General features: G+C 46.4%; 1 protein-coding gene across 1 annotated transcript in view; it reads right to left on the bottom strand.

Moving 5' to 3' along the window:
* Positions 1-27,409, bottom strand: part of LOC137413598 (lysyl oxidase homolog 3-like) — a 91,864-nt gene that overhangs the window by 58,332 nt on the left and 6,123 nt on the right. Inside the window, exons 2-10 of the mRNA XM_068099030.2 lie at positions 20,112-20,247; positions 19,880-20,027; positions 18,702-18,862; positions 18,177-18,403; positions 15,589-15,769; positions 8,847-9,030; positions 5,288-5,442; positions 5,044-5,199; positions 4,766-4,928 (exon numbers count right to left, since the gene is read on the bottom strand). Of these exons, the coding sequence (XP_067955131.2) occupies positions 4,766-4,928; positions 5,044-5,199; positions 5,288-5,442; positions 8,847-9,030; positions 15,589-15,769; positions 18,177-18,403; positions 18,702-18,862; positions 19,880-20,027; positions 20,112-20,243 (1,507 nt within the window). The 5' untranslated portion in view covers positions 20,244-20,247. The remainder of the gene's footprint in view (positions 1-4,765; positions 4,929-5,043; positions 5,200-5,287; positions 5,443-8,846; positions 9,031-15,588; positions 15,770-18,176; positions 18,404-18,701; positions 18,863-19,879; positions 20,028-20,111; positions 20,248-27,409) is intronic.

The following is a 27,409-nucleotide window of genomic DNA, read 5'->3' as shown; positions in this document are numbered from 1 at the left end:
GTTTTACAGCAAAGTTTTCAGCAAGTTTTCAGCCACTGCGACAGTTTTGCAGCAGAGTTTTGCAGCAAAGTTTTCAACAAAGTTTTCAGCCTCCACGACAGCTTTGCAGCAGAGTTTTCAGCAAAGTTTTCAGCCACTGCGACAGTTTTGCAGCAGAGTTTTCAGCAAAGTTTTCAGCCACTGCGACAGTTTTGCAGCAGAGTTTTGTAGCAAAGTTTTCAGCAAAGTTTTCAGCCTCCACGACAGCTTTGCAGCAGAGTTTTGAGGAAAGTTTTCAGCCACGGCGACAGTTTTGCAGCAGTGTTTTGCAGCAGAGTTTTCAGCAAAGTTTTCAGCCACTGCGACAGTTTTGCAGCAGAGTTTTCAGCAAAGTTTTCAGCCACTGTGACAGTTTTGCAGCAAAGTTTTCAGCAAAGTTTTCAGCCACTGCGACAGTTTTGCAGCAGAGTTTTCAGCAAAGTTTTCAGCCACTGCGACAGTTTTGCAGCAGACTTTTGCAGCAGAGTTTTCAGCAAAGTTTTCAGCCACTGCGACAGTTTTGCAGCAGAGTTTTCAGCAAAGTTTTCAGCCACTGTGACAGTTTTGCATCAGAGTTTTCAGCAAAGTTTTCAGCCACTGCGACAGTTTTGCAGCAGGGTTTTCAGCAAAGTTTTCAGCCACTGCGACAGTTTTGCAGCAGAGTTTTCAGCCACTGCGACAGTTTTGCAGCAGAGTTTTCAGCCACTGCGACAGTTTTGCAGCAGAGTTTTGCAGCAGGGTTTTCAGCAAAGTTTTCAGCCACTGCGACAGTTTTGCATCAGAGTTTTCAGCAAAGTTTTCAGCCACTGTGACAGTTTTACAGCAAAGCTTTCAGCAAAGTTTTCAGCCACTGCACCAGGTTTGCAGCAGAGTTTTCAGCAAAGTTTTCAGCCACTGCGACAGTTTTGCAGCAGCGTTTTGCAGCAAAGTTTTCAACAAAGTTTTCAGCCTCCACGACAGCTTTGCAGCAGAGTTTTCAGGAAAGTTTTCAGCCACGGCGACAGTTTTGCAGCAGAGTTTTGCAGCAGAGTTTTCAGCAAAGTTTTCAGCCACTGCGACAGTTTTGCAGCAGAGTTTTCAGCAAAGTTTTCAGCCACTGCGACAGTTTTGCAGCAGAGTTTTGTAGCAAAGTTTTCAGCAAAGTTTTCAGCCTCCACGACAGCTTTGCAGCAGAGTTTTCAGGAAAGTTTTCAGCCACGGCGACAGTTTTGCAGCAGTGTTTTGCAGCAGAGTTTTCAGCAAAGTTTTCAGCCACTGCGACAGTTTTGCAGCAGAGTTTTCAGCAAAGTTTTCAGCCACTGTGACAGTTTTGCAGCAAAGTTTTCAGCAAAGTTTTCAGCCACTGCGACAGTTTTGCAGCAGAGTTTTCAGCAAAGTTTTCAGCCACTGCGACAGTTTTGCAGCAGACTTTTGCAGCAGAGTTTTCAGCAAAGTTTTCAGCCACTGCGACAGTTTTGCAGCAGAGTTTTCAGCAAAGTTTTCAGCCATTGTGACAGTTTTGCATCAGAGTTTTCAACAAAGTTTTCAGCCACTGCGACAGTTTTGCAGCAGGGTTTTCAGCAAAGTTTTCAGCCACTGCGACAGTTTTGCAGCAGAGTTTTCAGCCACTGCGACAGTTTTGCAGCAGAGTTTTGCAGCAGGGTTTTCAGCAAAGTTTTCAGCCACTGTGACAGTTTTACAGCAAAGTTTTCAGCAAAGTTTTCAGCCACTGCACCAGGTTTGCAGCAGAGTTTTCAGCAAAGTTTTCAGCCACTGCGACAGTTTTGCAGCAGCGTTTTGCAGCAAAGTTTTCAACAAAGTTTTCAGCCTCCACGACAGCTTTGCAGCAGAGTTTTCAGGAAAGTTTTCAGCCACGGCGACAGTTTTGCAGCAGAGTTTTGCAGCAGAGTTTTCAGCAAAGTTTTCAGACACTGCGACAGTTTTGCAGCAGAGTTTTCAGCAAAGTTTTCAGCCACTGCGACAGTTTTGCAGCAGAGTTTTGTAGCAAAGTTTTCAGCAAAGTTTTCAGCTTCCACGACAGCTTTGCAGCAGAGTTTTCAGGAAAGTTTTCGGCCACGGCGACAGTTTTGCAGCAGTGTTTTGCAGCAGAGTTTTCAGCAAAGTTTTCAGCCACTGCGACAGTTTTGCAGCAAAGTTTTCAGCAAAGTTTTCAGCCACTGCGACAGTTTCGCAGCAGAGTTTTCAGCAAAGTTTTCAGCCACTGCGACAGTTTTGCAGCAGAGTTTTCAGCAAAGTTTTCAGCCACTATGACAGTTTTGCAGCAGAGTTTTCAGCAAAGTTTTCAGCCACTGTGACAGTTTTGCAGCAAAGTTTTAGCAAAATTTTCAGCCACTGCAACAGTTTTGCAGCAAAGTTTTCAGCCACTGCGACAGTTTTGCAGCAGAGTTTTCGGCAAAGTTTTCAGCCACTGCGACGGTTTTCAGCAGAATTTTCAGCCACCGTGACAGTCTTGCAGCAGAATTTGCAGCAGAGTTGTCAGCAAGGTTTTCAGCCACTGCAACAGTTTTCAGCAAAGTTTTCAGCCACCTGGACAGTTTTGCAGCAGAGTTTTCAGCAAAGTTTTCAGCTACTGCGACAGTTTTGCAGCAGAGTTTTCAGCAAAATTTTCTGCCACTGTGACAGTTTTGCAGCAGAGTTTTCAGAAAATTTTCAGCCAACACGACAGTTTTCAGGAAAGTTTTCAGCCGCTGCGACAGTTTTGCAGCAGGGTTTTCAGCAAAGTTTTCAGCCACTGCGACAGTTTTGCAGCAGAGTTTTCAGCAAAGTTTTCAGCCACTGCGACAGTTTTGCAGCAGAGTTTTCAGCAAAGTTTTCAGCAAAGTTTTCAGCCACTGCGACAGTTTTGCAGCAGAGTTTTCAGCAAAGTTTTCAGCCACTGCGACAGTTTTGCAGCAGAGTTTTCAGCAAAGTTTTCAGCCACTGCGACAGTTTTGCAGCAGAGTTTTGCAGCGGAGTTTTGCAGCAAAGTTTTCTGCCACCACCACAGCTTTGCAGCAGAGTTTTCAGGAAAGTTTTCAGCCACTGTGACAGTTTTGCAGCAGAGTTTTGCAGCAGAGTTTTCAGCTAAGTTTTCAGCCACTGCGACAGTTTTGCAGCAGAGCTTTCAGCAAAGTTTTCAGCCACTGTGACAGTTTTGCAGCAAAGTTTTCAGCAAAGTTTTCAGCCACTGCGACAGTTTTGCAGCAGACTTTTGCAACAGAGTTTTCAGCAAAGTTTTCAGCCACTACGACAGCTTTGCAGCAGAGTTTTCAGGAAAGTTTTCAGCCACTGCGACAGTTTTGCAGCAGAGTTTTGCAGCAGAGTTTTCAGGAAAGTTTTCAGCCACTGCGACAGTTTTGCAGCAGAGTTTTGCAACAGAGTTTTCAGCAAAGTTTTCAGCCACTGCGACAGTTTTGCAGCAGAGTTTTCAGCAAAGTTTTCAGCCACTGTGACAGTTTTGCAGCAAAGTTTTCAGCAAAGTTTTCAGCCACTGCGACAGTTTTGCAGCAGAGTTTTGCAGCGGAGTTTTGCAGCAAAGTTTTCTGCCACCACCACAGCTTTGCAGCAGAGTTTTCAGGAAAGTTTTCAGCCACTGTGACAGTTTTGCAGCAGAGTTTTGCAGCAGAGTTTTCAGCTAAGTTTTCAGCCACTGCGACAGTTTTGCAGCAGAGTTTTCAGCAAAGTTTTCAGCCACTGTGACAGTTTTGCAGCAGAGTTTTCAGCAAAGTTTTCAGCCACTGCGCCAGTTTTGCAGCAGAGTTTTGCAACAGAGTTTTCAGCAAAGTTTTCAGCCACTACGACAGCTTTGCAGCAGAGTTTTCAGGAAAGTTTTCAGCCACTGCGACAGTTTTGCAGCAGAGTTTTCAGGAAAGTTTTCAGCCACTGCGACAGTTTTGCAGCAGAGTTTTGCAACAGAGTTTTCAGCAAAGTTTTCAGCCACTGCGACAGTTTTGCAGCAGAGTTGTCAGCAAAGTTTTCAGCCACTGTGACAGTTTTGCAGCAAAGTTTTCAGCAAAGTTTCCAGCCACTTCGACAGTTTTGCAGCAGAGTTTTCAGCAAAGTTTTCAGCCACTGCGACAGTTTTCAGCAGAGTTTTCAGCAAAGTTTCCAGCCACTTCGACAGTTTTGCAGCAGAGTTTTCAGCAAAGTTTTCAGCCACTGCGACAGTTTTGCAGCAGAGTTTTCAGCAAAGTTTTCAGCCACCGCAACAGTTTCGCTTTCCGTTTGGAAAGCAGTGCATTTGGTACGGCAGTAGATACTCACACTTGTCGTGGGTTTAGGGCGAATGGTTTTCACAAACCGAAAACTTCCATTTTCTCATCTTTTTGAATTTGTTTGTGCAGCCAAATACTACACAATGTTTCCCGATCCTTCTTTTGTCTTCTTCATAGTGAATGAAGAGGTATGAATATCTAAATATGTCAAACTGAAAGTTAAATGGAAGGTGAACGAGGGATCGCTCAGATATCTCTACTGCGTACTTACGGCAATTAAATTGTAACACACTTTGTCAGTGGGTAGTGCTATGCTTGCAATCCCCCCAGTTATGGCGGAAGCAATAGCGCCATTAGCGACAGAGGGGATACAGGTGTTCAAAGCGAATCGGTCTATACCCGCAGCAATGATGACTATCCACAGTGATGTGCTGCATACCGAAGAAGAAACTACTTCTGACATTATATACTTACTAAGCATCAAAAAACTAATTACCAAACATACAATGATGAAGCACAAAGGGCTTGCAATCCATAAATGTTGAACGCCATACTGTCAACGCAGATGACTCCAGCAGCATTCTGTGATCCCCCAAGCTTGCACGTCATGTGATTATCATGTGGACATGCGAGCAGGCTGGGCTCCCACCCTCGGCACGACAAGCCACTCAGCACTACCTCATTCGCATCACTTGACCCGGCCCAGTACCACACCTCCTGTGGATCAGGAAATAAGGGTTTTTTTCATGATGAAGTGAAGGAGAGTGGTTGTAAGTCGAGTTGGGAATGCATATGTAAATAAACTAAACGAAAATGAGATTGAAGTGATGACCTTGAGCGCGTGCAATGCATAGCCGAGGCCGAGCTGCCGACAGACCACCATGGCATCCTTCGTCGTCCAGTTTGTACTGCACACAGTTCCCCAGGCATTGCCTTGTTTCACCTCCACGCGGCCCTCGTAGGTAGTCGTACCACCAACCAACCGGATCTGGTTAAAATAACAATTACTTGTTTATTACATGAACAGTACAGGTTACACAGGTTTGTCTGTGCTGTTTCGACCCACCCTATTTTACCTGATTCACCATGTCCAGATTAGGAGTGTTGCAGCGAATGGCTGCATCATCCGTGTGCCCGCACCCGCTGGATGATGCGTTCCCATAGAAACAAGAGAGGAGAGACCGCTCATTGCCTCGGCAAAGAACATTTGCCATATGGATTGGCCCAATGCCTAGGACGGAGCAAGGCAGGGTAAAAACATTTGTTTTAATGGGGAAAAAGGGAATATAAAGACATAGATTATACTTTAAAATCCAATTTGCATCATTAATCCAATGACATCATTTTGTCAGTATTTTGTGTACAACATGCATCTCACTCCCCAAGTTTAAGTTTTTCGAAACCATATTGAAAAGTTGGACTAGTTTTGTTTTGTTGAATAGTTATCCGTACGTGTGCTTTTATGTTTGAAAACAAAAGGCATAATCTCTTAGCCTTATAGGCAGTTGAATTCAAGGCATTGAGAGTAATTCGTATCTATTGGCAGAAGGTTTAAGCAGATGGCCTGTTCCTGTCATTTGCAAATAGGTTCGTCTTCCTGTTTTCATTTTGTCACTCTGCTGCTTTTTCTTTGCCCCTTCTCCACCTCTGTCCTACTGTTGGTTTCTAACCTATTACCAGGTCTTCCATAAGCTTGAACCACCATTAAAAATGGAATACACAACAAATAAGATGGTCCAAAAGCATTTTGATCAAAAAAGAAAACTTTTCTAAAGTGTACTTTGAGGCACAGTTAAGATTCAACAAGAAGAAAAAAAACATAAAATGTTATAGTTCCCATGGTTTTAGTAATTTTGCTGTACGGAGTTAAAGGCCGCCAGTCGGCCATCTTTGGTCGGATTACAAAACAAAGTCTTCTGCTTATGTATACTCTCATGAATTGTCCTTCTGCCAAGTTTGAACAAAATTGGTCCATGCATGTTGAAAAATGTTTCCAGACACGTTTAAGTCACAAAATGGCCGCCGGTCGGCCATCTTGGATCTGATCTTGAAAATAAATAACGTCCATATGTAAGCCATCATTCATTTTCTGTGTGCCAAGTTTGAACAAGATCGGTAAATGCATGTCCGAGAAATGGTTGTAGACGTGTACAATATCAGGTTGTTGTTTTTTACAACTAAAATGGCCGCCTTTCTACCAATCGGCCATTTTTGATCAGATCACAAAATATGGTGAGGTGCACGTATATGCCATCATGTACGCTGCATGTGCCAAGTTTGAACAAAATGGGACCATGCATGTTCAAGAAAAAAGAAAACTTTTCTAAAGTGTACTTTGGGGCACAGTTGAATTTTCAACAAGAAGAAAAAAACATAAAATGCCACCGGCCGGCCATATTGGATCTGTTCTCGGAAGAAAATGACATGCATATTTCAGCCATAATTCGTTATCTGTTTGCCAAGTTTGAACAACATCAGTAAATACTCGTACATGTCCGAGAAATGGTTGAGGTACTGAACATACACTACCGGTCAAAAGTTTTAGAACACCTCAATTTTTCCAGTTTTTATTGAAAGTTACGCAGTTCAATGTCCAGTGAATAACCTGAAATGGTACAAAGGTAAGCAGGAAACTGCTCGAGGTTAAAAAAAAGTTTAGGTTAGCAAAAACGGGAAAATAATGTAAATTGTAGTTATATTGTTTAAAAAAAAAAAAAAAGGCCTTCTTCAGGGTACAAGTAATAGGTTAACAACTTACAGCTGTCCTGCAGCAATGTAAGTAAATTAAGCCTTGAATGTCGATGCAAACAATCCCTACAGGTGTCCCAACCTCTGCTGATTACTTGATTACAAACCCCCTGTCTGTATAAAAGCAGTATTGGAACAGACCTTTATTACACCCTCCGAAGCATTATTTGGGCAATATTGCACTGCAGGAAGTAGTATATTGGAAACTGGAGGAAACTCTGACAGGAAGAGGTCTGGCAGACCCAAAGCCACAACAAAATCAGAAGACAAGTTTCTGAGAGTCAACAGCTTGCGTGATTGGCGGCTCACAGGACAACAGCTTCAAGCACAGCTTAACACTGGTCGAAGTAAGCAAGTCTCAGTTTCAACTGTGAAGAGAAAACTTCGAGCTGCAGGTTTGACAGGTCGAGTGGCAGTAAGAAAGCCATTGCTAAGATGGCAAAATAAGAAAAAGAGGCTTGCTTGGGCCATGAAGCACCGCCAGTGGACTACTGAAGACTGGAAGAAGGTCTTATGGACCGATTAATCAAAATTTGAAATCTTTGGTTCATCACGCAGGGTTTTTGTACGCCGTCGAGTGGGCGAAAGGATGTTTCCTCAGTGTGTGACACCAACTGTCAAACATGGAGGAGGAAGCGTGATGGTCTGGGGCTCTTTTGCTGGATCCAGAGTCGGCAACTTGCACAGAGTGACTGGCACCCTGAACCAGAAGGGCTACCACAGCATTTTGCAGCGCCATGCAATACCCTCTGGTATGCGCCTGGTTGGTCAGGGGTTAATCCTACAGCAAGATAATGACCCTAAACACACCTCCAGGCTATGTCAAAACGACCTTCGAGGAAAAGAACAAGACGGTAGGCTTCAAATCATGGAATGGCCAGCACAGTCTTCAGACTTAAACCCCATCGAGCTGGTTTGGGATGAACTTGACAGAAGGGTGAAAGTAAAGCAACCTACAAGTGCAACACATTTGTGGGAACTTCTGCAACAGTGTTGGGAAGAACTTCCCGAACAATATTTGATTTCCATTGTAGAAAGAATGCCACGAGTGTGTTCGGCGGTTTTTTCTGCAAAAGGTGGCTACTTTGCTGAGTCAAAAATTTAAATTAAATTTTGTTAAACAAAATGATTCTATGATTTCTTTTTTATCTCCAATTGTTTATTTGTTCTATGCTTAATTTCAGAGTACATTGAGACATTAAACTGTGTAAATTTCAATAAAAACTGGAAAAATTGAGCTGTTCCAAAACTTTTGACCGGTAGTGTAGTTTCCAAATCCAAATCAAAGTGCCAAATCCAAGCTGGTGTTCAATATTTCCAACTAAAATGCCCGCCAGTCGGCCATCTTTGATTGCAACGCGAAACAAAATGATGTGCATATATACACCATCACGTGTTGTCTTTGTGCCAAGTATGAAGAAAATTGGTCCTTACATCTCCGAGATATGGTTGTGGACGGACGGATGCACGGACGGACGAGACCCAATGCATAAGCCCCCGTTTTGGACTAAGTCCAACAGGGGCTAATAATCCCTATGGAATCCTTTGTCTCTGTGCTGTCAAGCCTGGATTTGAATCTCGACACAACTTTTAACTGTTATCCTGATGTTCCGCAGGCAGCGCAAGGCAACAATGTGTGTCGTCCCTCGGATAGATGCTATGCCGGGCATCCCATCTGCCAACGTTCATTGGTCGGTCTTGCGGGGAATGGTCAAGCTATTGCCGGCACCCTAGCCAAATTCCAAATTCTTGCTATCTACAGTGGGCACTGCATTAGCGGCACAGCCGCTCTTTTGGAGTCCAGTCGTGGACAAGCGGCCTGGAAAACGGTCAAAATCGGCCGTGGTGTGGGAAGAAAATCAACTCTTTGACACCTCTGCGCCTCACCCTGGCCCATCCGTGCACTCTTGGCTGCTTCCAGCGCGGTTCCAAATCCAAGCTGGCGGCAGGCAACAGAGGCTGCAGCCACTCCCCAGCCACGGTCACAGACCGTCCCCCAGAGGCCACCAATCATAACCTCTATGCGTCCTTCGCCAAGCAGTGCACCTCCACGCAGACGAACCCCAACTGCCTGCGGGGATCAGGTTATAACATCAAACGCTGTAATTTCAAACTCGTCGACGATTCGAGACACGTGGCAACAGCATATTGTTCTTCATAACTTAGAGCAGCTCCACAGTTAAAATGAAAAAAAAAAAGTTTTTAAAAACTACAATAAAAAATAAAAAGTCCCACAGTTGTAAATAATTAATATTCCATTGCCTTTCACATCACATCCAATAAAAACAATAGCTCGAGGATCTAGTTATTAATAATTATCAACGAAAGTTAATCTGCCTCATTAAAGTCTAAATTTATGGCAAATACATTTCTTAGCCCATCCCTGCACAGCAGGAGACGGGGTTTTGTAATCACTTGTGTGTGTCTGTTTGTGTGTGTGTCTGTCTGTGTGTGTGTGTGTGTGTGTGTGTGTGTCTGTCTATGTGTGTGTGTCTGTCTGTCTGTGTCTGTCTTTGTGTGTCTGTGTCTGTGTGTGTGTGTCTGTGTGTGTGTGTGTGTGTGTGTGTGTGTCTGTCTGTCTATGTGTGTGTGTGTTTGTCTGTCTGTGTGTGTGTGTGTGTGTCTGTCTGTGTGTGTCTGTCCGGGCCATAACCTTTTTTTTCCATTTGAGTTTTGTCATCAAATTTTCACCAAAGCTTTATTATGAAAATATGGAGAAAGCATCTATCTATAATTCCAGTAATCTCTGTGTGTTTGTTTGTTTGTACGTTTGTACTGTAGCGGCTGCCGCTGAGTTTTCACAATCGCCTTGCACCTATCAAGGACGCGGAGCGATCACCATGCCGGGCTCGTCCAGGACGCCCAGGCTCGCCCTCAACTTGCCAGGCCGCAGCCAGGACGCTGGGCCACGCCCCCTGGCGCCGGGCCTGGGCAAACCCCCTGGCGGAATAGATATATATTGCTGACTGATAAACGGTTTTTCAGAGTGCCTGAGTGTTTGATTTCATTAAAGCAACTCAGATGAATTCTAGCTTTTTGTCGCGTCCATTCTTCCGATCGACGTGGGAGCCCCAGCTCCTTCATTGGTGACCTATCGACATGGACACGGCAGTCGCCCTTAAACTGCCTACCTTCTGGGAGGCTCACGCGGCGGTTTGGTTCGCACAGGCGGAGTCCCTGTTCGCCCTGCGAGGCATCACGGCCGACGACACCCGCTTCCACCATGTGGTAGCTGCGCTCGGGTCGGTTACCGCGGCCCGCGCCCTGAGCCTCCTCGAAAGCCCGCCAGCCGCTGACAAATACGGCGCGATTAAGAAGCTGCTCCTCGATGCTTTCGCCCTCCCATCGGCGGAACGCACACGGCGCCTGCTCGACCTGCCCGAGCTCGGCGACACGCGCCCTTCCGAGCGCATGGACTACATGCTTTCACTGCTCGGCGAGCACTCTCCGGCATTCCTGTTCCGGGAGCTGTTCTTCCGTCAGCTGCCTAACCCGGTACGCCTCGCCCTGGCAAGCACGACGATCACAGATCCCCGGGCCCTTGCCAGAGAAGCCGACAAGATCTCCGCCGCAGGACAGCGCATCGTAGCGGCGACATGGGACCCACCGCCGTCCGACGCAACACCCAGGGCGCCCGAGCACCCGGCACGGTCGACGGCCGAACTGCCGACGCCATTGGCGGCCGCTCTACCGAGCCGACCACCTCCGGCACGACGACCGAGGCCTCCACCTGACCAAGCGTGGTGTTACTATCATGCCAGGTTCGGACAGAAGGCCCGGACATGCCGACCCCCGTGCACCTTCGGCAGGCCGGGAAACGGCCGGGCCGGCGTTCATTACCAGCCATGAGCGCCGGCCACACGGGCAACTTACTGTTCATCACGGATAAAGCGTCCGGACGGCGCTTCCTGTGCGACACCGGCGCCCAACTGAGCGTCATACCCGCCTCTGACCAGGACAGGCAATCCGCGGTTTGCGGCCCCTCCTTAGTTGCGGCCAACGGATCGACTATCCGCACCTTCGGCCCGCGCAACGTCACCCTCTTGTGTGTGACCGCTGTTTCTCGACAACCACGGGTCCGATATACTTTAAACTTGCCAGGTATATTGCTGGGGACCCGAGGATGTGCCTTTTCAAGGTTTCATATTAATCGGACAATTACTTACCGAGCTATGTCCAAAAAACGATTCAACCAATCAGAGAGCAGCGAGCTATCGCGTGTGCCGAACGTGGCGAACACACTCTGCCTCGGATGGCACATTTGAGAGCGTATTCATTTATTTCCCGTCGGCAAACTATGTTGGCGCTATGTTGGCGTTAAACGATGTTTTAAAACTAATTAAAACCCCGGGGGGATTGTCACTGTACTCGCAAGCCGTTCGCCGTTCGCTTTGGCGTTGCGAATGGACCAAAACATTTCATGCACCAAACCATTTCATGTAAAGCGTTCGCCGTTCGCTTTGGCGTTGCGAATGGACCAAAACATTTCATGGACCAAACCATTTCATGTAAATAGAGGGGGGGATATAATTTTAGATATAGATATAGTACGGGCAATCGGGCATGCCCTAGTATTAATAATTTTACCAAAGGGTGAAAAGGTCAAACATCACATAAAATTGTCAATTTTCATCCGATTGATCTGACATTTTAAGAATTTGCATATTGGGTCACTGAATTGGTTCACCAATCAAACGTTAGAAGCTGATTTTTTTTTTTTTGAGATCTAAAGCTCAAAGGTCAAGCCTGCATAAAATCATCAACTTTCATTTTGTATTTTTAAACTATTTTCGTTATTTTGAGCAATGGAAGAAGAAGAAGAAAAAGAGGAAGAAGAAGAAGACGTCTGCTTCAAACAGATGCCTACGGGCTTTGCATTTTCAGATGCTTTATGGTTTTGTCTTGAGTTAGCTTCCATTTACTTTTTGATTTTCTAGTTTTCATATTCAAAACCTTCCCAGGAGAGTAATTGCTAATCTGTAGGTTATTTTTCTGTGCGGAGACAGTAGTATAATTACCTTTTCTGTTGAAATGGCTACAAGCAATGGTTTATTTGTTGTGGTTTATTTCCATAACATGGTTTATTTATGGAATATGATTTATTTCTGTTTATATGGACAAAAATACAAGTTTGTGTGGCAAGGGTGCCCACAGTTGTACAGTTTTTTAACTGTACAACTGTTAAGTTATGCAGGCGTGCATGGTGTTGGTGTCCTGTTTTCTGAGGAGTTTGTAGACAGTGTGGTGAGTGTGACTAGAGTGAGTGATAGGTTGATGATGGTGAAAATGATGATTGGAAAGCTCTTGGTGAACGTCATCTCGGGATATGCTCCGCAGGTTGGTCGAAGCGATGAAGAGAAGGACAAGTTCTGGTGTGCGATAGAGAAGCTGATGGAAAACGTGAAAGATGAGGAAGTTGTTGTGGTAGAAGGAGACCTAAATGGACACGTGGGAAGGAGTCGAGGCGGTTTTGAGGGAGTTAATGGGTGTTACGGATATGGTGTGAGAAATGGAGAAGGTGAAAGGATTTTGGAGTTTGCTGATGGAGCTGATTTGTTGATTTGTAATACTCAGTTCCAGAAAGAGGATAATAAGCTTGTTACATACACGTCAGGTGGGGCGACGACATCCGTTGACTACCTGATGGTGCGTAGGCGAGATAGGGGGCACCTCCGGGACACAAAGGTGATCCTGGGGGAGGAGGCTGTTTCACAGCACCACTTGGTTGTCTGCGACATAAGGGTGAAAGGTGCGAGGAGAGTTCGGCGGGTGAAGTACCAACCGAGAATGAAGGTGTGGAGGTTGAAAGAGGTGATAGTGAGGGAGGCATTAAAAAAGAGGCTGAGTAGGGTCGAGGATGATGTGGTTGAGCTTGAAAGTGGTTGCATGTCAATGAAAGATAGTCTGTTGGGAGCCGTTGGTGAGGTGTGTGGATGGACAAAAGGACCACCGAGGTACTCAAAAACATGGTGGTGGGATGATGAAGTTAGAAAGAGGATTGACGAGCAGAGGAAGAATTTCAAGGAGTGGCAGAAGACGAAGGGTACGGGGGCAGAAAAGGCAGACCATTAAAGTTATAAGGCAGCCAAGAAGGCTGCAAAGAAAGAGGTAGCAAAGGAGCAGGAGGCATGTGGGGAAATGTTTGGAGAACGCTTGGATTCGGAAGAGGGTCAGAGAGCGGTATTCAGGATTGCAAAGCAGATAGCGAAAGAGAGGTGTGATGTGATGGGGGTGAGTTGCTTGAAGGATGTAGTGGGACAAATTGTTGTGGACCCAGATGGAATTGAAGGAAGATGGAAGGGATATATGGAAATGCTGCTGAATGCAGAGAATGAATGGGATGGCAACATAGAGAGTAACCCAGTTTTAGGACCGGCAGAGAAGATAACTGAGAAGGAAGTTGAGGAAGCGATAAAAGCAATGAAGAGTAGAAAAGTGGGAGGGCCGGCGGGAGTTGTGGGAGATATGTTGAAGGCAGCAGGAAGTTGGGGTGTGAAGAGAATGACAGAGATCTGAAATCTGGTGGTGAAAGAAGGCCGCATTCCAGTGGATTGGGAACTGAGTACCCTCGTCCCTCTATACAAGGGGAAAGGTGACCCTCTGGAGTGTGGCTCATATCGAGCGATAAATTTATTGGAGCATGGAATGAAGGTATTGGAAAGGGTGTTGGAGAGGAGGATAAGGAAGAAAGTGAAGATCGACGAAATGCAGTTTGGATTTATGCCAGGAAGAGGAACAACAGACGTGCTTTTTATTGTAAGGCAGTTGCAGGAGAAGTACATGGAGAAGAGGAAGAAGATGTTTCTTGGGTTTGTTGATCTGGAGAAAGCATTCGATAGGGTTCCACATGTGGTCGTGACATAGGCATTGAGGAAGTTAGGAGTGGAGGAATGGTTGATCAGAGTCGTGATAGCAATGTACGAGAGAGCGTGCACAGCTGTAAGGACGAAGCACGGGAACAGTGGTGAGTTTGAGGTGAAGGTGGGAGTGCAGCAGGGGTCGGTACTAAGTCCACTACTATTTGTAGCTGTGATGGAGGTGCTGGCTCGGAACGTAAAGGAGGGTTTACCGTGGGAGTTGTTGTATGCAGATGATCTGGTGTTGATTGCGGAAAATATGGATGGACTGAAGGAAAAGATGAACAAGTGGAAGGAATGTATGGAGACAAAAGGTCTGAAGGTGAATATAGGAAAGACGAAGGTGATGGCAAGTGGTAGAGCATGTGGTGAGGTGGAATGAACTGGGAAGTGGCCCTGTGCTGTGTGCAGGAAGGGTGTCGGAGTGAACTCCATTCAATGTACAATGTGCGCTGAGTGGGTTTATCAAACATGTAGTGGTCTGAGAGGGTCATTAACCAGTGTGGCAGCTACATTCAAGTGGAAGGTGTGCACAGAGGGAGCTGCAGATGTAGGAAATGTTGAGTTGGATCTTGGAGACAGCATGAAGCTGGAAGGTGTGAAAACATTTTGCTACCTAGGAGACATGTTGTACGGAGAAGGTGGATCAGACTCGGCAACGGTCCGCTAGAGTGAGATGTGCATGGAAGAAGTTTGGGGAACTGAGTAGTGTGCAGACGAGGAGGGGAGTGTCGTTGAAGCTGAAGGGAAAGGTGTATGCTGCACATGTGAGAAGTGTTATGATTTAAGGGAGCGAGACATGGGTAATGAACGTAGAGTAGCAACGAAGGCTGGAAAGGGTGGAAATGCGAATGGTTCGATGGATGTGCGGAGTATCGTTGAGAGAGAGGAAGACAAATGATGAATTGCGAAAGATGATGGGAATAGAGCCTGTGATTGATGCTGTGAAGAGGAACAGGTTGAGATGGTTTGGTCATGTGTTGAGGAAGGATGAAAGTGACTGGTTGAGAAGAGTGATGGAAATGAATGTAGAAGGAAGTAGAGGACGGGGAAGACCGAGAAAGACTTGGCTAAAGATGGTGGAAGAAGAAATGCGGGCAAGGGGGTTAACAAGGAGAGATGCAGAAAATAGGGCAAAATGGAGAATATTGTCATGGGGACCGCAAGGCTAACCCCCGCTCTAGCAGGGAAAATGGCCTTAAAATGCATGTTGTTGTTGTTGTTGTTGTATAGACAACAGACTGCTGCCTCGATCGCTGAGGCCTATCTTCACAAGTCCCGTGACACATGTCAGCTCAATATCCTTTTAACTGTTGCTTTGGTCGTTTTGCATTGAAGGGAAAATATATAGGGGGTCATGGCAATTGTAAATATGACACTGAAGATGACTTTGGCTTTACATAGCAATAAGCACCAACATGGTGGCTGTATGATTTTTCAGGTTGAAATTGTTGGTGGAGTCAGCCTTAAAATGCCTGTGTGGTGTTGTTGTTGTTTGTTTATATGGCTACCCACACTTCGTATTGAGGGACTAATGAGTAGAGTAGCAGAAACTTGAGATGGTAATGTAACTGATGATTATGTGAACCATGTTAGGGAAGTGATCTTTACTGATAAATACATAGATAGTGCCATTCATCCTTAATGGTAACAAGGAGGATTGCTCCTCTGTAATGCTTCCTTGTCACATGGAATGTTTTCTTATAATTTAAGTAAACTTGTTCCCATAAGGCCAGGTCATGTAAATATGTGATTACATTATGCAGTCATACATCTGGATTTTGGGACTTCCCAGGCAGCACACAGCTCACAACCACAGGACCAGCACTGGGACAAAGGCTGGTGGCATGAGCCTGCAACGGCTTGTGGGAGCAGGCAGCTAGATGGGATTCTAACCCCGAGCAGTTGACGCCAAATAGCAGATAGGAAGGGGTTGTACGTTTTGAGAAGATGCTGCGGGAAAGATTGTGAAAGAAAGAAAAAAATTAAGACAAATACTGGAACAAAACCAGAGAGTTCAAAGAACACGACAACCCACACAGTGTTCAGGTATATACAGTACTTCAATTTTAATAAAATAATGATTTTAGGAGATGGAAGCTTTATTAATCACACCATAGAACACAGACAGCATCAATTGGCCTCGTATATAGCCATTTTAGCGGCCTCTTCTTCACCAAAAATACTATACCCTCTCACATGCCATTCCCACTCATGCTATATATCGTTATACGTATAGTTTACGGTCCCAACACTCGCCGACCCCTTGTATACGCGGTTGATAAAATGTGACCTGCTTCTACATTCGCGGCCCTGTGCCTCGTGCATTCACGGTTTTTCGGGGGCGCAAAAAAAACAAAACCCGTCTCCCACCAGCAGCACCCATGACACTTCTAAAATCATCTTCCACACGTCATGCATAAAGCCGCTGTACATGCGTAACCACGCAATTCGCCATTCTTTTTGCTGGCATATTCGTGGATTTTCTGACCGACTCCGACATTTGCGGACCTGTGCTTTGCGTATTCGTGGTTTATCCCCTCCCCTTCAAATCTTCCTCCTCACCCCTCCCCTTCAAAACTCCCGGACCTCACCCCTTCCCTTCAAAACTCCCCCCTCACCATTCTTCTTCAAATCTCCCATCCCACCCGTCCCTTTCAAATCTCCCCTTTCACCCCTCCTCCTCAAAGTTGCCTCTTAACTCATCCACACAGCTGCCTCCTCTCCGCTTCCTCTCTCTTCCAACTCATTCCTCCACCTCATCCAATCTTCTACTTCCCTCTGACCCCCTCAAATTACTCCTCATTGTGCCTCATCCTATCACCATCTAGCCTTTTGTTCTCATCCTTCCCTCTCTCCTTGCTCTTCTGCATTCTCTGACACACTGTCAACAGCTGTCCCTACCTCTTATACCACATTTTACCCTACCCCTCCCTTCTGTTGTACCTCAGGCTCCCCCTCCCTCGTCTTTAACGGTATGGACCTCAAACATTCGGGGCCTGCGCTGAAACCTGATTGATCTCTCCATTCAGGTTGCTTCTGACAACGCAGACGTGATCTGCTTAACAGAAACTTTCCTCCTTCAAGATGTCTCTGATTCTTTAATATCTCTTCCTGGTTACTCCCTCCTCTGGTATGATAGACCTGAACCTCGTCCTGGTGGTGGAGTTTCTATCCTTATCAAAAACTCTCTTCCTCACTCTCCCTGCACTGCCCTCTCTCCAGCACACCCCCAGGAGTACCTCTGGCTACGGTTTCCCCTCCACTCCCAACTTTTGTTCATATATAAATGTGTGATTATTATAGTTATGCGAGATTATTTATCCATTCGGGTCATATTTGCTCCAAATTCCAAGATAAGGTGTGAAGGAGAGGGAAATGAGAGTTTTTGGGAGAAGCAAGTACCATTGTCACCACATGTATGTGAAGCAAAAAGCTGGGTTAAGCAATTGGGTCACTTACTGCCTGTCTGTCCATCCACCGACATCAGTTTATGATCGAGGAAAAACCTAATTTCATTTGAATGTTATATTTTGAACATGAATCCGAACATTAATTGGAAACCTGTAGTTTAGCAGTAATTTTGCTCTGAATTTGTCCCGATCGCACATGCGCAGAGAGGGGTGAGATAATATTTTTACTCCGTCTGCCTGTCTGGCAGTCAAATATAATTGAAAATCATTCCAAACAGAAAACGTACTGTTTTTAAGGACGTCATAAAGGCCACAGACAACAGGTACGAAGAACTATTATAATGTGTAAAATAAGGTGGTGTAAAAGCCACTGTGTCAGCGTTGGTATACTTCCGGATTTTTTATTATTTTAATACAACCTTTAAAATATTTATTTTATTTCAATTTAATTGAATACTTAAATTGAGGAAATTTAATTTACCTCTTGAGGAAATGCCCCGCTGAGTATGGGGAGAAAAGCGGCACCATTGTTATGACGTCGCTGTTACCCCGAGTATCCTGGGAAGTGATGGAACTTCCCCCAAGCTCAGTGGCTGTGTTGAGTGATTGGCTCATCAGTATGTGTGTGTGTGTGTGTGTGTGTGTGTGTGTGTGTGTGTGTGTGCGTGTGTGTGTCAGCTCTTTTACGAGCGTTAGCCCAAGTATAAAAGCTAAACACAAATCACCTTATCGCTTCCAAAAACCTCCAGTTTTGCAGTACTTGGACATGTTAAATAAGGTGGTGTATAAGACTGCATCACCGACGCTAACTTTCTGGAATTTTTAATGCGACCTTTAAAATCATTATTATGCATAAAAACATGCTCCAATACCTCCTCAGACTTGCACCGCGTATGATGATCAAATGCAGTGGGAGAGAGGCCGACGGAAGGCAGTTTCAAACAAACCTGTAGATCAGCTTGTTGTATAAGCGTGAGCTGGGGAACCCGAGCATGCCACAAGCCACTTGTGCCTCAGACTGTGTCCATCCTTGCCCACACACTTGGTGCCAGGTTCCGGAGGGTTGCCGGACCTCCAGCCAGCCTTCGTTAGGGGGCTGTCGGTTGCGCTGACCGGGCAAGACTGGTCGTAGCCGAACCTCACCCAATCGCGTCTCACCGGGTGCAGAATTGAGCTAAGTTTGGGGTTCATCGCAAATGAAAAAATAATCACAGGGGCAGGATAGCATGGGGAGAGGGGCAAGAAAGTTGTAGTATAGAGGTGAGGCCTGTTGAGTTGAGATGTTATATGCAGAATACTAATGCCAATATGGAATGATAAGGGAAATTTATGCCAGCCCTGCACTGCTGCTCACCATGAGGATATGGCACAGTTCATGGATTACCTTTTTGTACTGAAGACAATTGTGAAGTACCACTGGGGGAAGTTTAAGATGGACAGGAAATAAAACAAAAATGGTGGAAACGACAGACCTGCATACCAGGTGGTGGGAAACCAGGCCGACGCTTTGTTGAGCAAATTATGCCAGCGTCCTCTTCGTGAGTGCAGTCGGTCTGACCCCAACCCGGAAAGCGGCAGTCTGCAAGGCTCTCTTCAGGACCACGACACGTCACTTCATCTAGCCATATTTTACCTGAGGAAAGACAAAAAAAAAAAACACTTTTAAAGTGGCAGTTTTAATTGGCTGTAACCTTCACTCACTTTGCTTTTAATTGGCTATAACTCCTTGGTACACCTGAGCTCCTCACCAGATACAAGGCTTTCATCTGCAGCTCAATGGAATACTGCTCTCCCCTCTGGGCTGGTGCTCCTGCCTCGCACCTAGCTCGGCTTCACGCTGTTGAAACCAAAACGTTCAGAATCATTGGAATCTCCCGCGATGACGCTATCTCCGAGGGCCTTTCACTTCCTCACCACAGGCAGGTTGGTGGTCTTTCCGTCTTCTACCGACTCCTCTCCGGCCTTACTCCCCCAGCTCTCTCTGGGCTCTGTCCCCCAAATATTCCTACAGGTCGTACAAGATGTGCCTGCAACCCTCTTATGGTTAAACTGCCAAAATCAAGACTCTCTGCTCACATTCACTCTTTCATTCCCCTTTTCTCCCGCCTCTGGAACAAACTCCCCCACTCCCTTCAATCCCACTCCTCCCTCCAGGTCTTTAAAACAGCTGTTCACCACCATCTCTTATCTTCCCCCATCCAAAACCTTGATCTTTTCTACCCCCGCTAATTCACCCCAAGTTCACTTTTTTAAATACCAACTTATTTCCTGGAGGTCCTTGGTGTCCTTGTGTTTTATACTTCTCCCACCCCCTTCCCACGCCTCCTGCCCCCAAGCCCTCTCCCTCCCATAGATCTCTCGATGTCCCTGCTCTCAAATGTTGTGTTTTTGTGCTTCCCCCTCTCTCCCCATCCTGTCTACCGCTCCCCTTATTATATGTTTTATGTGTTTGTTTTATTTTTTGTGTGATTAATGTTAGCTCTTTCACGAGCCTTGATCCTGTATACAAAAAAATAAAATAAAAAACTCCACCTGTAATCCACCGATCCATTGCTGTGTTCATTCTGATAACGTGTCTGTATCCAAATCGCATCAGTACCAAAATAATCCTTCACTAGCAACACAACAGGTTGCATGGAATGTTACCCACCTGTTCCCATGCCATAGTGGGCACTGTGGGTCCAGCCGGTGGCCTCCGTGTAACCGAGCTGGCGACATGCAACATGAGCAGCCTTGAGGGCAAAGCCATCGTCGCACACGGTTCCCCACTCACCTTCTCTCCACACCTCCAGCCGCCCCTAACACGCAACACAGACCTCATTTAAACAGGTTAGAAAACCCCAAAAGCGGTTCAATGAAGTTTCGATAATGCACTGCGCTACCTCGTGTTGCTTCCGAGGATAACCGGCCATCCGCAACACCACGGCTCCTTTGCTGTGATTTTGTGGTGCTGCAAGAGTTTGAAACCCCCAAGAGTTGGCGCAGAGAAAGACCATCAGGACTGGGAGCCTCATGTTCCTACACACCAGTTGCACCCCAAGACGAACCACACCAGACAGTAATAAACTTGTGTTATGTTGCCATACCTTCTGGAAAGCAATGGTAACTGCATAATCAAGATTATTCTAGAAGGTTCTTCATTAAATTTAATAATTATTTGCTGTTCAGCCTTCATAGTTATCTCACGTGCCACCATCTTGATTTTCCTCCTCTATTACTACTACTTGGTTCATGGCCACAATTATTCTCACCTTCTTGGGGAATCGACTGGAGAAAGTTTTTGGCCCAGGTCTAGTCACGGACCGGCTGGCAAGGCCTCACGTTTGACTGAAGTTGGAAGGAATTTGGAATGATTTCAGGGTGCCGGCAAGAACTCGCGTGCTGTTGTGAAAGACGCCGTGAGATCTTTGCACACAAGGATTTATAGGCTCGAGCAGAAGCTATATGGCAAAGGGCGGCAGGTTCACAAACCACCAAACGGTTTGTGGAGAGACGGGTGGATGGTAAAGAATCAGCGTTTATGGAAGAGATTGTGGATGTGCATGGGTGAGCGCATAAGGAAGTGATGAGAGGAAAATTTGAAAGGCTGAATTGAGGAGGACGAGACAACGGACACGGAGACGATTCCACAATCGGAAGAATAAGGGGAAGAAAGAATGCAGGTGGGAAACCAGCCTAGTTGCTGGTTGAGTAGGTGAGGTTTTCTTGAGGAACTTGTGTGATCTGGAGTGGCTTGGGGAAAACAGGAGGGGCAAGGGCAGATGTAAGGATCTTTAATGTCCACCAACTAATGCTAGTAGAAAGGGGCACTCAAATTCATCTTTCGGATGGCACGCTCAATGAAGCGCCCCGCCTGGAAAGTGCCAGGATGACAGTTTATAGTTGTTCGGAAAATCAAACCTAGATTAGCGCGTCAAAGGCAAGCACATTACCACTGAGCTATCCTGTTATCCCCAATATTATTCAATATATAAAAGGCTGCCACATATTCCAACAGGATGGTGCAACGTTGGTGTATTCACTCTTGAACTGTCTAGCCTTGGTTTGATTCACAACCCCAATATAAACTGTCGCTAGGTTGGCACTTCGTGGGCAGTGTGTGGCATCACTAACAGCATCACCACTCCGATAAACCTTTACCTGAGTGTCCCATTTGCTAGCATTGCTTGGTGTATCTTAAAAACAAGGCTGAAAGTCTAACAGCGGCGTAGCCGGGCTTGTTTGATACTTTAGTTGAAGAGGATAGTATGAACTGGGTGGAGATACCAGTTAGCAAATAATGTAAGTACTGTACTAAATTATTTTGAAGTACCATAAGTCTCTAAGCTGTCTGTCACCATGGAAGTGAAGAGAGTGCATTGAGACACTGGTTTATTCTACATGTTTCGAGTCAACAATGAACCAACCATACACCGCTTCAATGCAGTAACTTTGCAGTCATGACAAAGGGATTGCAGTGTGATGATTATATTTACTATTTATTATTATTATTATTACAAAAACGATACTACTGTATCAAGGCACCTGGGCTAATTTGTCCGAAGCGACCTGAAGGTGAAGCATGAAGGCAGGAAGCCTAAGGCCTATATGTACAGTGCCGTTGGAAGACCCGTAGCGCATATGCTTTCAATAGTTGATGGTCATTTTAACAATCGGTTTGTTTGTGTTTCACACTGAATGAAAAACGTGAAGGTGGAGCATGGTGATTGTGATATGTGACAGGTTCGATGATATGTTCGGCCTGAACCGCATAGAAATCAAAATGGCGGCGTGTGGAGTCAGCCGTCGTACCGCCGTAATGACATCAGATGTAATCATATCACATCACCCCTGTCATGTGACCAGATCCTCAGCTCTGGGTGGTGTACGTTTGTGAAGGACATACATACATACATACGGACAGACAAATACTGTTCTGGACGGCTATGCCCTACATGCTCTGCAGTAAAAACCCATGGTATATTTCGTGAAGAGTAGCAGAGTTATCGCCGACACCCTGAACAAATAACAAATTCCTGCCACCTTCAGTTGAACTTCATGCCCAAGAGAAAACAAACACATGCAGTGAGATTTGGTTGGCCAGGCATGGACGCTAGGGTCATGTTTGCCCCAAATGCCATTTCCCATTCACAACTTATGTTCCTCGAGTGATAATCGCAGGTCGAGCATTTGACCTCACCCTCTTCCTGGGCGTGCGAAATGGTGTTAATCAGTCATACTGTATGATGTGTCTTCTATTAATATGGAGCTATGGCTATCACTTGGTATCCCAGGGGTCTCTAGGGTCGTGATTTGGCTCTTTGACCATTTCATAGCAGAGGCGGAATTAAACTGGACAACTTGCATCAAGCTGTATTATCTCTCAGGAGCACAAACAGAACACCGGAGCAATAACTAATAGGATCCTGGTAGCTATGCTGATAGCTACGTTTTTGTTTGCTCCAGTTGTCGATGATCGCGTCTGTGTCCACTTGAGCTCCCATCAGTCCCATGTAAAATGTGCATGCACACGGAGCCCATTGTGCGTAATGGGCGCAAGGCCAGGAGACGGAGCTTCGCGGCACGCAGAGCCGGACTTGGGACGCCCTTAGGTACACATCAGCTGGGGCATTGGGGTCGCACCACATATGTCAATGGCGCATCTCAGAGAAAGTTTCACAGCTTGGATTTTAGAAAATGCAAAAGAGGATATCATATGTGACTTGACTCGACTTAATTGCACAGGGCTGAAGCTGGCCCCCTCTACAGGTCTAGCCAATCACTTGGTGAAAATTTCGTGCCAATCGGACCAACGGTTGCAGAGAACGTGGTTTAAAAAAAATTCGGACCTGGAAATGGTGGGGGTAGGGGCAGAGGGGGAGTGGGGGGAGGGGGAGGAGGGCAGGATCGGGTAAGAAGAATAAACTATAGTAATAACAATAGGTGTTCCTCTACATGCAATGCATGCAATTACATGCAAACCTAATTAATATCTTTCATATTATGCTGTTTTCAATTTGCTTTCATTTCCCTCTAAAACCTTTTTATGGGTGACGAAGCCAAGCTAGACCGGCACTCTTCGACGTCGCGACGTCGACCGATATAAATATGCCTCCACCCGCATTATTATATCATTATACATACTTGTACCAAGTGTGACGTAAATCCCTTCAGTAGTTCTCAAGTTATCACATTTCTGCATGACATGACCTCAGGACCTCTGACCTCGGGACCCTAAAAATCTAATCAGTTAATCTTTACATCATTATACATACCTGCACCAAGTTTGAATTAGATCATTTCAGCTGTTCTCAACTTATAGAACTATTACAGATTTGACCTTTGACCTCTTGCCCCCAAATTCTAATCAGTTAATCTTTACATCATTATACATATCTGTACCAAGTTTGAATTAGATCGTTTCAGCCACTCTCAAGTTATCGTGGTAACGAAAACCTATCATGGACGGACGGACGGACAACCTGAAAACATAATGCCTCCTGCGACTTCGTCGGCGGAGGCATAAAAATATATCAAAAACAAAGTGATTTTAGTTTCATGTTGTGCTTTACAACACGATTTTAGTGAATTTGTTTTAAGCAATTGTTAGGAAAATCTCAGATTTTGAGGGAATGTCAAAAAACTTAAAAACCAAAGTTTGGTGGAATTAATACTATGACAGATGTGATGAAGAACAAGCATTCTGAGTATTGCGCTGCAATACATGTCCCCTACCGGCAGTCTGTCGTCCGGAAAACTGTTGGGGAAATTACCAAAGGTTATTCACCCACAGGTTCTGAATCGTTCCCAATCGCAAATTACCTCAGGACGGGCTCACCTGTGATTCGCACTCGGGACTTCGATTTATACACCTTGCAGACAGGTCAGCAGAAGCACCATAAATAAGTTGTTGATAAAGAACCTTTCGAGTCGCTAAATATCAGCAATTTATTATATTTTCCGGTTCACGATCAATGATCGATGTGTATATATATATATGTTGCTCGGCTTGGCTCCGCCCCTCCGGAAAGCGCGCGCTGTCGCGCTGTTGACGTTCGCGAGGCGAGGCTGAGGGTGCGCGGTGCGGCTTGAGGAGAACTAGAATAAACAAGAGATATCCATTTAAAATATATATATTGTTGCGAATATGGAATTTGGCCTCCATATCGGCTTGTAAATATTCCCCTATTTTCTCCAATACTCCCCAACTTTCCCCAATCCCCCATTCCCTAGTCCCATTGCATGTAAACAACAATCAGTAGAGCCGACCTTCCCCTTATTCCCCCATTAAATGTCGTGCCCAGGTCCACCGCACCACACGTAGACAACTTTCGGACATCTTCCTAGTTATTCTTAATCTATGTCAGTTAAGGCCTCGTTTCCATTAATTATGACTCTTCGTTGCACCAGAATGTGATTATATGGCATCAGTAGTGAGTTTAGGACCTTTCCCATACCTCCTCCCATCTTCTTCCCCAAACAACAACAATAACAACAACTACAACAACAATTACAACTACAACTACGACTACAACAACAGAGGGGCGGGGAGTGTGCGTCCTCACACCGGCTCGGTTACCCGCCATGACCATGCGCTCCACGGCGTTACCCCGAAGGGGCTGGCTGTCAGCTCCTCGTCAGGGGCGGAGCCAGTAACCCCCCCACGCACCCAATGAGAAGCAACGTGCCGATTCCATCTGGGGCGGAGCTAACGAGCCGAGGGCGTGTCACTCCCCGCCGGATATACGCGGCCCCGCGCCGGATGTGACGTGAGATGCGCCTCAGCTTGGAGAGAGAAGCCACCGCCACCCCCAGCGCGACGATACCTCCCCGCATCTTTGGACCGGACCGGACCGTACTGTACCCTGCTTTGAGCCAAGAGTGCACCTTGAGCCATCGCTATCTGCCTTTCCTTGCCATCAACCCCCGTGTGAGTCAGCCTTGTCCCGTTTACCTGTCGTCTGTCCGGGGTTAATGTAAGAGTGTGTCTAAGTGCCTGTCTTCCTGTAATATACCTCTAGCCCCTGTAATCTGACCTTTCCGTACGAATATAATCTCGTCCGGAGGTCTTGAGAATTGAAACATTGGTGTCGTATTGTGTTATTGTAATCCAGCCGGGTGTCTTCTTTTTCTTATTGAGCCAGCATCGCGCGACTAGTCAACGTTCGGGCACAATCGGGTAACTTGTGCAGACGTGGTCATACCATAAAACCGCTCGGTAAATAACATCCAAGCCACGTCTGTAACAATTGGTGTCGAGGAGTGGAATTCGAACCCGGGACTAAATTTATTAGGCCCAAATTGGTAACAAGTAGAATCGATTCGGAGCGCGTTTCCCGCGCGAAATTATAACGGCGAAATTTGTATTTGTTTTACGAAACTCGAATTTTGCAAGTCGCGCTATGGCGGATCAACACGGCTGGGGTCCGGTAGGGGAGAGTGAGGCAGGGTCGGTCCAGGACCAAATTGAGGGACATGAGGGACATGAGGAGAGCGAAACAGCGGGGGTAGCAGGTGCACAAAATGGCGCTCTCGCGCACGATGCTTCAGGCGCGCAAAAAGGCGCCTCGCTGGTCACCGTGCCCGCGACCGAAGTAGCGCCGCTGGGAAGATTGGAACTTTTTTTTATACAAATGACGGCCCTTATGGAAAAGAATAGTGAGCGATTGGAAAACCAAATGGGGGTAATGAGGGACGAAGCGAGGGCTCGGAGTGAGCAATTGGGGGTAATGAGGGACGAAGCGAGGGCTCGGAGTGAGCAATTGGGGGTAATGAGGGACGAAGCGAGGGGTACCAGTGAGAAGTTAGACAATAATTTTGAGGGGTTAGACAACGGGATAAAAGAAGTGAAAAATGGGTTAACGGGGGTAGAAATCAGAATGGCCGCTCAAGAGAATCAAATGGAAGGGATGCAAAAGGGGTTAGAGGGGGTAGAAAATAGAATGGCTGCCCAGGAGAATCAGATAGAGGGAGTGAAAAATGGGTTAGAGGGGTTAGAAAACAGTATGGAAGGCAAATTGAGGGACATGAGGGACCAAGCGGAAAGGGAAGTTAAACAAATGGAGCAGCAGATAGAGGGGGTCAGAATGGGGGTAGAAACCAAACTGGATGCTCACAGGGAGGAAATGGAGCAGATGAGGGTGGCATCTGGGCAGGAGATGCAAGTGATGGGAGAGCAGATCAGAAGAGGAGTGAGTGAGGAGGTCGGAGGAGTGCGCGAGGAGGTGAGGCACTGTAGGGAGCACATGGAGAAGGAGGTGAGAAAGGGGACTGTAAAGTTACAGGGGGGCATAGAGGTCCTGACGCAGGAGGTGGAACAGCTGACGGAGGGACAAAAAGAACTAACGGAGCAGGTTCAAAGGAACACTGCGGTATTAGGAGGGTTAAAAGTGACACAGAAAGAACTAAAAGACGACTTGATAGCGACGAAGAGGGAATGTCAGATGGTACGTGAGGGACTGACAACGAGGTTGGACGAGGTGGTAGAGGTAATGGAGACGAAGGACCGGCAGGTGAGGACGCACATGGAAACGGTCAAGGTAGCCTTGGAGGACGAGCTTGAGGAGACGTACCGGGGAATAAAAGAGGTGAAGCACAAATTAGAAGAAGTGGAAGAAGGGATGAGCGAAATTAAGAAGCGACGGAGAGGGGATAAGAAAGAGATAAAAGAGGAGATAAAAGAATTGGTCCAAAGTCTGTGTTTGGATCGTGATGATGTGCTCATTAACCGGATGAGGGATTCGCAGGTGATGGAGGAGAAGCGAAGAGGAAGAGGACCCGGTGTAAGTGGTGACCAATATGGTCGTGCGTATGATGCGCCAGGTGATTTAAGAGGCTTGGGGGTCGAGATAGACCCGGGTGTTCGTGAGAGGCCGTTGGTGAAGTGTGCGACAGGTCTGGTGTGCGAAAGAGGAGGTGTGCGAGAAAGTCCGACTCTGGGGTGTGTGAGGAAAAAGTGCGTGCCAAGGAGGGAGGGTGCTGGCGAGAGTGAGTCGGTCGTAGCGCGTGTGCGAGGGGGCACATGGAAGCGCGGTGTGGTGAGTGTTACAGAGGATGTGACGGGAGAGTGTGCGCGAGGAAGGTGTGTGACGGACAGGTGCATGGGGAAAGAGTGCGCTGTCAAAGGCAAGGAAGAATGCACACCTGTGGTGAGTGTTACAGAGGGTGTGACGGGAGAGTGTGCGCGAGGAAGGTGTGTGAC

The sequence above is a fragment of the Myxine glutinosa genome, chromosome 1 (assembly GCF_964187855.1).
Source record: "Myxine glutinosa chromosome 1, kmMyxGlut1.1, whole genome shotgun sequence".
Taxonomy (NCBI): domain Eukaryota; kingdom Metazoa; phylum Chordata; class Myxini; order Myxiniformes; family Myxinidae; genus Myxine; species Myxine glutinosa.
This window is presented reverse-complemented; position numbering and strand designations above follow the sequence as displayed.